The sequence below is a fragment of the Lepus europaeus genome, chromosome 14 (genome assembly GCF_033115175.1).
Source record: "Lepus europaeus isolate LE1 chromosome 14, mLepTim1.pri, whole genome shotgun sequence".
Taxonomy (NCBI): Eukaryota; Metazoa; Chordata; class Mammalia; order Lagomorpha; family Leporidae; genus Lepus; species Lepus europaeus.
This window is the reverse complement of record NC_084840.1, coordinates 37,871,951-37,883,028: the sequence shown is the minus strand read 5'-3', so window position 1 is coordinate 37,883,028 and position 11,078 is coordinate 37,871,951. Positions and strand designations below refer to the sequence as shown.

Below are 11,078 nucleotides of genomic sequence, written 5' to 3'. Positions count from 1 at the left end.
TTTTCATCCCCATGCCTGTTTCTAGGACTGGGCTCATCAAATCTCGGGGTGCAGGGCCAAGAGTTTTGGCTCTAGTCACACTCTGCATTTCAGATTCTATTTCCACACCTAAGTGTGACCCTGGGCCAGTTATTTAATCTTTCTGCAGCTCAGTTTTCTCATCTACAAAGTAAAGATATTAATAGTACTCCTTACACCATAGAAGTGTTGAGACTTAGGCTTATAAAACACCTGGCACTGGGGCCAGTGTTGTGGCGAGGTGAGCTAAACCTCCATCTGCAGTGCCAGCATCCCAAATGGGCACTGGTTTGAGTGCCCACTTCCTATCCAGCTCCCTGCTAATGTACCTGGGCAACCAGTGGAGGATGGCCCAGGCACCTGGGCCTCTGCATCTACGTGGGAGACCCGGAAGAAGTCCTTGGCTCCTGGCTTCAGTCTGGCCGGCCCTGGGCATTGTGGCCATCTGGGGAGTGAATCAGTGGATGGTAGATCTCTCTTTCTCACAGTCTTTCAAATAAGTAAATATTAAAACAAAACAACACAGCAACAAAAAACTCGCCACTTTGTTACCAACCTGTAAAAGGATTCTCCGTAAATATCCTTTGTTTTCAAAATACCATGCTTCTAAAATGTTACACAAACACCCTTTTTGACTGTGTTTCTCTCAAAGTCTCTTGCATTCCAGTACTCTCTCCATTTATTAAACACTCACGTTGAACACTGCAGACCCTGCTAGTTCTGGAAAATGGAGAAACAGACATGCCATGCCCTTTAGGAGTTAAAATCTCAGAGGGAAACAGCGTGTTTAGAAAACAGTATAGTTAGGGCAGGAAACAAGCCCTCTGCGGAGGGCACACAGTGGCATCTGACCTGCTGGGGAGTCAGCATGGTGACATGAGGCCGCTGAGAGCCTTGAGGGACGTTGAGAATGCAGAACAGAGAACTTATGCAAAGCCACCACCTGGTTCCTTGAACTTGCTCCTAGCCTTCCTAACTGGCCTGCTTGCTGGATCTTTTTCTTTCTTTCTTTTTTTTTTTTTTTAAAGATTTATTTTATTTATTTGAAAGGCAGAGTTAGAGAAAGGGAGAACAGAAAGAGTGATCGTCCATCCACTGGTTCACTCTCCAAATGGCTGGGGCTGGGCCTGGCTGAAGCCAGGGTCCTGGAACTCCATTTGGGCCTCCTGCATGGTAGCAAGACCACAAGTAGTTGAACCTTCCCAAGCAAATTAGCAGATTGGAAGTGGAGCTAGATTGGAAGTGGAGCAGTTAGGAATCGAACCAGCATTCATATGGGATGTCGGTGTCACAGGTGGTACCTTAACCTGCTATGCCACTGTTTCCCCAGGACTCCACTCTTTACTCCACCCTCAGTGGTCAGGAAGTTATACTTTATGAAATCGCTGATGAATTTTTAAAGTCCTTCACCACATTGTACTAAATTAACCCAAGTGACACAGCTGAGGTAGCCAGGACTGCCAGCCTAACAGCTATGATACTTGTTAGTACTTGAGACCAACTGTCTTCCACTGGATCATGACCAGTTTCCACTGTAAGGGGAAACCATAAAACTGTCACTTGAAATGTTATTATTTACTGGAAAGGCAGAGCCACAGATACTTATCCTGTACCCACTGGTTGACTTCCCAAGTGTCTGCAAAAGCTGGAGCTGGGCCAGGCTAAAGCAGCTCACCCATGTTGGTGGCAATGGCTCAAGTAGTTGAGCCATCACCTACCGCCTTCCTGGAATATCTTAGCTGCAAGTTGGATGAGAAGCAGAGGCAGGACTCAATCCCTGGGGCTCACATTTGGGATGTAGATATCTCAAAGAGGGGCTTGTGTCACAAGGCCTGTTTCCAGCTGAACTACTTTATTTATTATTTATTTTTTTTAAAGGCAGAGTTAGACAGTGAGAAGACAGAAAGGTGTTCCTTTTCCATTGGTTCACCCCCAAAATGATCACTACGGCCGGTGTGCTGCGCCAATCTGAAGCCAGGAGCAAGGTGCTTCCTCCTGGTCTCCCACGCAGGTGCAGGGCCCAAGCACTTGGGCCATCCTCCTCTAACCTAGCTGAACTACTTCTAAGGTGACAGTCAGTGCATCTGAAAAAGGAAGCTGAATGCTGGACATGTTAAATTGAATACTTTATGGGTAAGGCTGTACAGGACTCAGCAGTGTCAAATTTAGGTTCCACATAGGACAGCAAAAATGAACAATTAGCTTATAGGAAGATATTTTCATCTCAACCTATATTAACAGGCTTTTTAAAATTTTATTTTCATTTTAATTGAAAGACAAAAACATGCAGAGAGTCTTCCATCTTCTGGTTCACTGCCCCAAGTGCTGCAGCAGCTAAGGTTAGGCCAGGCCAAAGCCAGGAGCCCGAACTCAATGTAGGTCTCCCACATGGGTGGCAGGGACCCATATACCAGAGTCATAATCTGCTGCCTCCCAGGGTGTGCACTAGCAGGAAGCTGGCTAGGAAACAAAGGATTTGGAGCTCAGCCAGGCAGGTGTCCTAAGCAGTGACAGAAATGCCACACCAAATGCCTACCTTCTAACTCAGGCCTTTACGAAAATCTCTATTTTGGAAGAAATTTTAAAGTAAGATGCCCCCAGTATCCAGGTTACCATATAATACAGTGAAATGCAAAAATGCAATACTAATATACTGTGATTAATAGTTCAGTTTATTAGCTGTTTATTAATATAGTAAAACTTTATAGTGAAAATAACATACTAGAAATGAGCTGATTTATGATATGCTTACAAAATGACAGACATGTGTGAAGACACTGACACATGGGTGACGACATACAACGGGCAAGCTTCCTGCGCGCAAAGCTGAGAGCACTGGAGACAGGCTGACTGTGGACAGCACTGAGCAGCCACACCATGGCAGCTCCTCAGCAACACTGCACAGTTCCACTCCATCGACTCTGGGGCTGTAGAGCTGTAGAGAGGACGTTCTCTGGCTGGGCTGCTCTTCAGTCCAGCGTCTCCTGCCCACTCTGATGCCTCTTCATTCTTGAGTAGGGGCTTATTGTATCATCCATGACAAAGTCGTACAGGACTTTTATCCACGAATTGTACTGGGGAAGGTTGTCGTAGTATTCAGCTGCTATTTTCCTCACCTAGAAGGGAAAAACACGGGAGTGTTACTGAGACCTATCACAGATGACAGGTGAATGATGAGAAGGGAAACCAAGAGACCTGCCCCCTATCCTCACATACAGGCCCACACACACACCGTGTACGTGTATTCCCCCTGACCCCAGCTGTTAGGGAATTCAGCAAAAAAAAAAAAAAAAAAAAAGTTGTTTTTAAGAGTTGAATACACTTGAACCTCTAACGTTAATGACCAAATGAATGACAAATACATGCAATTCAATTAAGTTGACCTTACTGAAGTACATACTGCATGGATGCCACCGTAGGATGTAAAGATCACACCTGACCTCTGCCAGAGATCTTACAAATACTAATCAATCATTGTGGCATGCCAACTAGACAGAAATTAAACACTTAACAAGTGTGGTGTGTAGCTCTGCCATCAAGTTGAAAGTGTATATCTATGTACTTTACCAGGTTGTGAGCAAATGCAAAAACTACACTTAAAAAGTATTTTGTGAATTGTAAAGCTGAGTAAAAATATGTAAAAAAATTTTTTTTGACAGGCAGAGTGGACAGTGAGAGAGACAGAGAGAAAGGTCTTCCTTTGCCGTTGGTTCACCCTCCAATGGCTGCTATGGCTGGCGCGCTGCACCGACCCAAAGCCAGGAGCCAGGTGCTTCCTCCTGGTCTCCCATGCAGGTGCAGGGCCCAACGACTTGGGCCATCCTCCACTGCCTTCCTTGCCACAGCAGAGAGCTGGACTGGAAAAAAAGCAACCGGGGCAGAACCAGCGCCCCAACCGGGACTAGAACCCCGGGTGCCGGCGCCGCAGGTAGAAGATCAGCCTAGTGAGCCGCGGCGCCAGCCAAAAAATTTTTTTAATTAAGAGATTAACAGTTAACTGTGATGAAAGTGTTCCAAAATTCACTATAGTAATGGATGGATAACTCTGGATATACCAAAAGCCATTGGTATTTTATTACTTTTATGGATTTATTTATTTATTTGAAAAGCAGACAGACAGACAGACACACACACACACAGATCTTTCATCTGCTGGTTCACTTTCCAAATGGCCGCAACATCTGAGGTTGGGCCAGGCCAAAAGCAGAAGTCCAGAACTCCATGTGAGTCTCCCATGTGGATGCTGGGCCCTAAGCACTTGGGCCATCTTCTGCTGTTTTCCCAGGCCATTAATCAGGCAGCGGGATCAGAAGTGGAACAGCCAGGACTCAAACTGGTGCCCAAATTGGATACCTGCATTTTGGGCGGCGGCTTTACCTGATGCACCACAACCCTAGCCCCTGGATTGTCTACTTTAAATGGGTGTGTTGTATATATGAGCGATAATAAATCTATCAAAAAACTGGCTGCATTGGTTTTAAGCATTGTAACGACTATAATTTAGGAAATGAAAATCAGGTAGTCAGTGAGGAAAACCAAATAAGATATTCCTCGACATACAAGTCTTCCATCTGCTCACTCTCCAAACAGCCATAACATCCAGGTTGCAAGCAGGCCACAGCCAGGAGCCAGGGATTTCATCCTGGTTTCACATATGGATGGCAGGAACCTAAGCACTTGAGACATCTGCTGCTTTACCAGGCACATTAGCAGGAAGCTAAATCGAAAGCAGAGCAGCCAGGACTGGAACCGGCACTCCAGCTTAACCTGCTGCTCCCCCCTCACCCTTTATTTTATTTTATTTTTTTGTGAGCAGCTTAGCCTGACAAAATGTACTAGATTCCTTTCAAAATGAGCAAGTCAAGGCTGATTTTGATTGCATGCCAACAGAAATCAAATATGCATAAAAAATGATACTCACCAGTGGAAGATTTTTTCCAGGAATGTTGGGGAAGTCATGATGTTCATTATGATAACCCACGTTGAAGGTAAGTAAATTCAGAGGCCCATAATACGAGTAAGTTTCATATCCCTTTAAGAACATGTAATGTTCAGCTATAAAATGTCCAGATATTGGGTGCAAACCCAGACCAAGTAGGGTGGCTGCCAACATGTAGACTAAAGATTTAATTCCCCAAAAGTAGTAAATTAGAATGTCAAAAGTGATCTGGACTACAGTATTGATAATTTCTAGGTAAGAAATTGGTTTGGGATTGATGAAGAGAGGTCGGAAAGCATAAAACAGAGGCTGAAGAATAACCCAGATCAATTTTCTCAAAGTGGTACAGAAGAACCAGCCCTCAAAATCAGTAGGGATATCCACATCTATGCCATCAGCTCCCAGGTAGCGGTGGTGGTCCATGTGGTACCTCTTAAAGGAGATGGAGTATGGGACCCCAATAGGAAGATTAGCAAATATTCCAAACCAGCGATTCCGTAAGGCTTTGTAGTTGCCAAAGGCAATATTGTGGGAAATCTCATGAATAGCCAGAGTCATTGAGTGGTTAATGCAGCTGCCAAAGACATAGGCCCAAAATATGACCCATTTCCAGTCCAAGTCCTTTACTAAGTAAAACGACAGCAACTGGGTGAGAAGCATCATAATTACAATCCATATCAGGTTGTGATCAGGTTTCATCAGGGATTTTATCTCTGGATACTTTGCTGTAAAGAAAAAAACAAGCAAAATATCAGAAGCAGAGAAAAGCACCTAACAATTCAGCAGTTACCATTCAATTAACACATTAACCTTTTCTTCTCCAAATAGTACGCCTTAGACTTTATTAAGTATTTACCACAGTAGTTTATTCTGCCAGGAAAATTATAAAACAACATGTCCAACAGTTTGAGAATTTATGTAGGAAAACTAACCTCAAAATCTAGGAGTTCCATATTCTTTTGTATTAAAATGTTGTTTCTATGTTTAATTAGACAAAGCTCCAGCATACTCACCTTATTTTACAAAAACTAATGAAATTAACACGTCTGACAAAGAATGGCAGAGCATAATACACATTTTGTAGGAATCCTAAAATCAAACCTGTACTCACAGTCCTTCCAGATTAGTCAGTTTGCTCCAAGGAATTTTGAACTGAATTTTCACAAAGCTGGTACAGTCTATAAAAATGAGTACTACAATGGTGATAATAAAATTAAATGAGAAAAGAATAGTCTTTTCTAGAACTGGTTATTAATGTGCAACAGAATGAAGTTAGGGGGCCAGTGTTGTGGTGCAGCAGGTTAAGCCACTGTCTGCAGCACTGGCATTTCACATGGACGCTAGTTCGAGTCCCGGCTGCTCCACTTCCCTTTTTCCCTTTTTTTTTAAAGTTTTTTTTTTTTTTTTTTAATTTTTAAAATTTATTTGACAGGTAGAGTTATAGACAGAGAGAGAGAGAGAGAGAGAGAGAGAGAGAGAGAGAGAAAGGTCGTCCTTCCGTTGGTTCACTCCCCAAATGGCCACAACGGCCGGCACTGCGCCAATCCAAAGCCAAGAGCCGGGTGCTTCTTCCTGGTCTCCCATGTGGGTACAGGTGCCCAAGCACCTGGGCCATCCTCCACTGCCCTCCTGGGCCACAGCAGAGAGCTGGATTGGAAGAGAAGCAACCAGGACCAGAACCCGGCACCCATATGGGATGCCAATTCCGCAGGCGGAGGATTAATCAAGTGAGCCACGGTGCCCACCCCTGCTCCACTTCCAATTTAGCTCCCTGTTAATGCGCCTGGGAAAGCAGAGGAGGATGGCCCAAGTTTTTGGGCCCCTGCCACCCATGTGGGAGACCTGGAAGAAGCTCCTGGCTGTTGTTGCCATTTGGGGAGTGACCCAGCAGATGGAAGATGTCTCCCTCTCTCTGTAACTCTTTCAAATAAAAAGTAAATAAACAAATCTGAAAAAAAAAAAAAAAATGAAGTTGGATCCCTTCATTACATCATACACAAAAATTAACTCTAAATGGATCACAGACAAGCTATGAAACTCTTCAGATGTGGAAAAACAGTAACCATCACACACTGCTGACGGGAATGCGAAATGGTGCAGCAGCTTTGGGAAACAGTTTGGAAGTTCTTCCAGATGTTAAACATAGACAAGCACTAGCACTTCTGTTCCAAGATGGCCACTCAAGAGAAATAGAAACATATATCCAACCATCAACTTGCACATGAACGTTCACAACAGCATTGTCACAATAGCCAAAAAAGAGGAAACAAGCCAATGAATAAGTAAAAGCCACCAAAACAGGAAGGAGGTACGGACAGACTTACTACAACATGGATAAACCTTAAAGTGAAAGAAGGCAGTCTGAAAAGAATACGTACTACAGGATTTCATTCCTATCAAATGTCCAGAATAGGCAAGTCTCCAGGCACAGGAAGTAGGTAAGTGGTGCCTTGAACTAGGGTGACTAGGGTCTATGAGGCCAGCCACTAACATGTGCAGGGATCTTTCTGGGACAATGAAATGTTCTGAAATTGGGGATTGCACTTGCATAAGTGTGAATATACAAAAAACACTAAAATGTACACTTGAAATGGGTGAATGTAATTAAATATCATTAAATCTATTATTTAGGTACTTCAAAAAGTTCACGGAAAATGGAAGTAAAAGTTTATTTTGGTACAAAAAAAACCCCATGCATATCAGGGATATTAGATGTGTCATAAAAAAAATACACATGGATTTTCATTTTTTCTGCACCAAATAAACTTATCTTTTAATTCCATTTTCCATGAAACTTTTCAAGTATCACATACTGTCTCTCCGTGAAGCTCAGCAGTGAAAGAAGCCCTTCTTGGGATTTATTCTTATTTGACCCACTAATGATGGTCTACTAATTCCAAACAGAGGCCTTTTTACATTTATTTAGTTTCACTTTATTTCAAAGGCAGAGAGACAGACGCCGGCCTTGACACACCTATGTCCTACCAAGCTTCTTCACCCCCAAAAAAACCTGACCTACTTCAGAAATATCTGATTGTTTAAGTGTAATTTAAACAAATCTCTAGATTAGAATCTTTCTACAGTTATTCCATTACCCTGAAATGCAACACTGAGCAGCATTTACACCTGCATGGAAAACTTATTTTCACTGAGAAATACACAGTCCTGCTTTGCAAGTAAAGAGTTGAGTGATCCTAAGTTCATGGAAAAAGGCTCAGGACTGAGATAAGCATCAACCTGCACCTTTCTGCTTCCTTGATCATCTGAATATGACACAGATGGCTGAATTCCAGTATTCAGAAGTTGGTTTTTACAAGACTACTCCTCCACAACATGTAAATAAGGCACAGGTACAGTGTATCATATGCTATCTCATATCAAATATGTGTAAGTAATTTGTGCAATATACATTTTAATAGAGAGAAACAATATGAGAACCTGAACGCACTTAAAGAACTGCCCTTAATAAGCAACTGTAAATATTCATGCTCCTAATGTACTGATTTCAGTGTTCGACATTTTAATGAGATCTACTCCTCGTGAAAGCATGACATTTCTAATTTTGGATATTCCCACAATAACTGGGCTCTTCTCTTGGTTTTTTTCTTTTCAAGCAGCAAATACATGTTGTGAAGAAAAACTAGGAAAATAATGTGTATAAGAATTCTTCATATTCAACTCATCACCCATTAGTCCCTTCAATTTTGGAAGAAATAGAATTAGAGATTAAAACATGATTTAGGGGCTGGCTCTGTAGTGTAGCAGGTTAAGCTGCCGCCACAGCCTGCTGGAGTCCTGGCTGCTCCACTTTAAAAAAAAAAAAAACAAAAAAGATTTATTTATTTGAAAGGAAGAGATACAGAGAGAGAGAGAATGGGAGAGATCTTCCATTTGCTGGTGCACTCACCAAATGGCTGCAATGGCCAGGGTTGGAACACTCAGAAGCCCGAAGCCAGGAGCTTCTTCTGGGTCTCCCACACGGGCGCAGGGGTCCATGCACTTGGGCCATCTTCCACTGCTTTCCCAGACGCATTAGCAGAGAGCTGGATCAGAAGAGGAGCAGCCAGGACTCAAACCAGCACTGAGACACCACAGCGCCAGCTCCTGCTCTTCTTCTGAACTAGCTCCCTGCTAACGTGCCTAGGAAAGCAGTGGAGGATGTCCCTAATGCTTGAGCTCCTGCACCCACATGGGAGACCCGGATGAAGCTTCTAGCTTCTGGCTTCAGCCTGGCCTAGCCTGGGCTGTTGTGGCCATGCAGGGAGTGAACCAGTGGATGTAAAATCTCTCTCTCTCTGTAACTCTGCATTTCCAATAAATAAAAACATTGAAAAAAAACCCCACCATGGTTTAGAGACAGTCTAATCCAGATTTGAACCTTTCCTTTAGCATTTACTTAGCTCTTACTTCACCTGTTAAAATGGAGACACCAACCTGGTCACACTAAGAGGGAAGATGAAATTGGGCAATGTTTGTAAAGCACTCAACACAATGCCCAACACGTACCTCACTTCGCCAACCTGGGAGGGGTGGGAATTCGGGAAGTGATTAAGAGGCCACTGGGGAAGCTTGCACTCCCATACTGGAGCTCCTGGGTTCAAGTCCCGGCTCATGTTCCAGCTTCCTGCCAATGTGCAGGTGATGGCTCAAGGAGGCATCAGGCCATGGCTAAAGGACTTGAAACCTCTGCCACCCATGTGGGAGACCCGGATGGGTTCCTGGCTCCTGGCTACCAACCGGCGAGGCCCAGGCTACTGCGGGCATTTGGGGAGTGAACCAATGGATGAAGGATGTCTTTTTCTTTTATTTATTTATTTGAAAAGGAAAAGAGTAGCCAGGGGGAGAACTAATTGAACACTCTATATAAATACAGAGGGTTCGGCAAGGCCTAGTGTGGTGCAAAAGGCCCTAAGTCAACAGGCAGGGAAGCAGCAGGCTGGAATGTACGATTTTCCCGGCTCGGCTAGTCTTATGTCAGTCTTTTCACCCACAAGCCCGGGATGGATGGAAAGCATTCATGAAGCTGCCCTTCCTGCGTCCCAGGCTGGTCACGAGGATCAACAGGACGGGAGGCAGGAGCGCACCAGGACCGCGTCCTCCGGGGTCACAGGGCCCGGACCAGCACCCCGCCCCGCGGTCTGACGCCGGGAGCCGGGCCCAGTGTGGGCCCGGGGATGCCCGAGGACCACGCCCGGCCTCGCACACCCCGGCCGCTTGGCTTAGCCCGGGCCGCTCCTGCCGCGGAGGAAACGGCGCCCATCCGAGGGCCCCGGAAGCGCCCGCGGTGGGGTCGTCGGGGCCGCGCGGGGCGGACGCATCCCTCCCCAGCGGGCCCGCACCTCGCTCCGGCAGGTCCCGCACGGCCCCGGCCCACGGGCCGGCGGGGGAGGAGCGGCGGCCGAGGCGCCCGGGGCCGCGCAGGGCCTGCGTGGAGAGCGCGCGCCCCCGAGGCGGGAGGCCGCGCTCGCACATAACGGGGCGCCGGCCGGACCTCACCTAGGATCTCCTGGCGCCGATCGGCGTGGGGCTGGTCGGTGTAGACCCACTCGAAGTCCTCCCGCGAAACGCGGCTCCCCATGGCGGCGGCGGCTCGCGGGCGCGCTCTGGACTCTCGCTCCCGGGCGGCTCTTCCGAAGTGGCTGCGGCTCCGCGGCTCTGGCCGGCGCCGGCAGGCGGAGCGGCCCTAGACCGAGGCGGGGGTGGAGCCGCGAGGCCCCGCCCCGCCCCGCCCGGCCGCCCGCCAGCTGCGGCTGAGGGCCGGGCGCGCGGCGCCGCGAGACCCCGGCGCGGGGCCGGCCGGCCGGGCGTGCTGCGGCCGCGCGGCGCCGGGCGCCGGGCTGTGCGAGCTGGGCCTTCGGCGTTGCCGGGCGTCGCGAGTGCCGCGGGGAGGAGGAAGAGACGAAAGGCCCCCCGCGCAGATAAGGCGGCCGCTCCAGCGCCTCCGGGGCTGCGGGGGCCGGGGATGGCTCGGCTCCACCGCGTCACGGGGATCCTTGGCTCGGATAAATGGCAGCCGGCCCAGGCTTTGTTTAATTTTTAAAAGCAAATTATCCCTTGAGCCATTTTTGGCTGCCTTCTAGAACTCCTACGTCAGGAAGAAAATGCGGAGCGTGTGGCAATT

At 46.8% G+C, this 11,078-nt stretch overlaps 1 protein-coding gene across 1 annotated transcript; it reads right to left on the bottom strand.

Annotated features, from left to right (window-relative positions):
- Positions 1-2,672: 2,672 nt before the first annotated feature.
- DEGS1 (delta 4-desaturase, sphingolipid 1) lies at positions 2,673-10,622 on the bottom strand. Its single transcript, XM_062210446.1, has 3 exons — positions 10,454-10,622; positions 4,940-5,682; positions 2,673-3,134 (listed from the first exon to the last, which is right to left on the bottom strand). Exons 1-3 carry the CDS (start codon positions 10,533-10,535, stop codon positions 2,988-2,990), a joined length of 972 nt encoding a protein of 323 aa, XP_062066430.1. The 5' UTR covers positions 10,536-10,622; the 3' UTR covers positions 2,673-2,987.
- Positions 10,623-11,078: the final 456 nt, after the last annotated feature.

What these genes read in the sequence shown, in the direction of transcription:
- DEGS1 (XM_062210446.1), bottom strand. Translation starts at nt 10,535, where the DNA reads ATGGGGAGCCGCGTTTCGCGGGAGGACTTCGAGTGGGTCTACACCGAC. An exon ending in TCGGCGCCAGGAGATCCTAG is followed by an intron (nt 5,683 to 10,453) that starts GTGAGGTCCGGC and finishes TTTTCTTTACAG; the next exon opens with CAAAGTATCCAGAGATAAAA. An exon ending in CTGGAAAAAATCTTCCACTG is followed by an intron (nt 3,135 to 4,939) that starts GTGAGTATCATT and finishes TTTCCCTTCTAG; the next exon opens with GTGAGGAAAATAGCAGCTGA.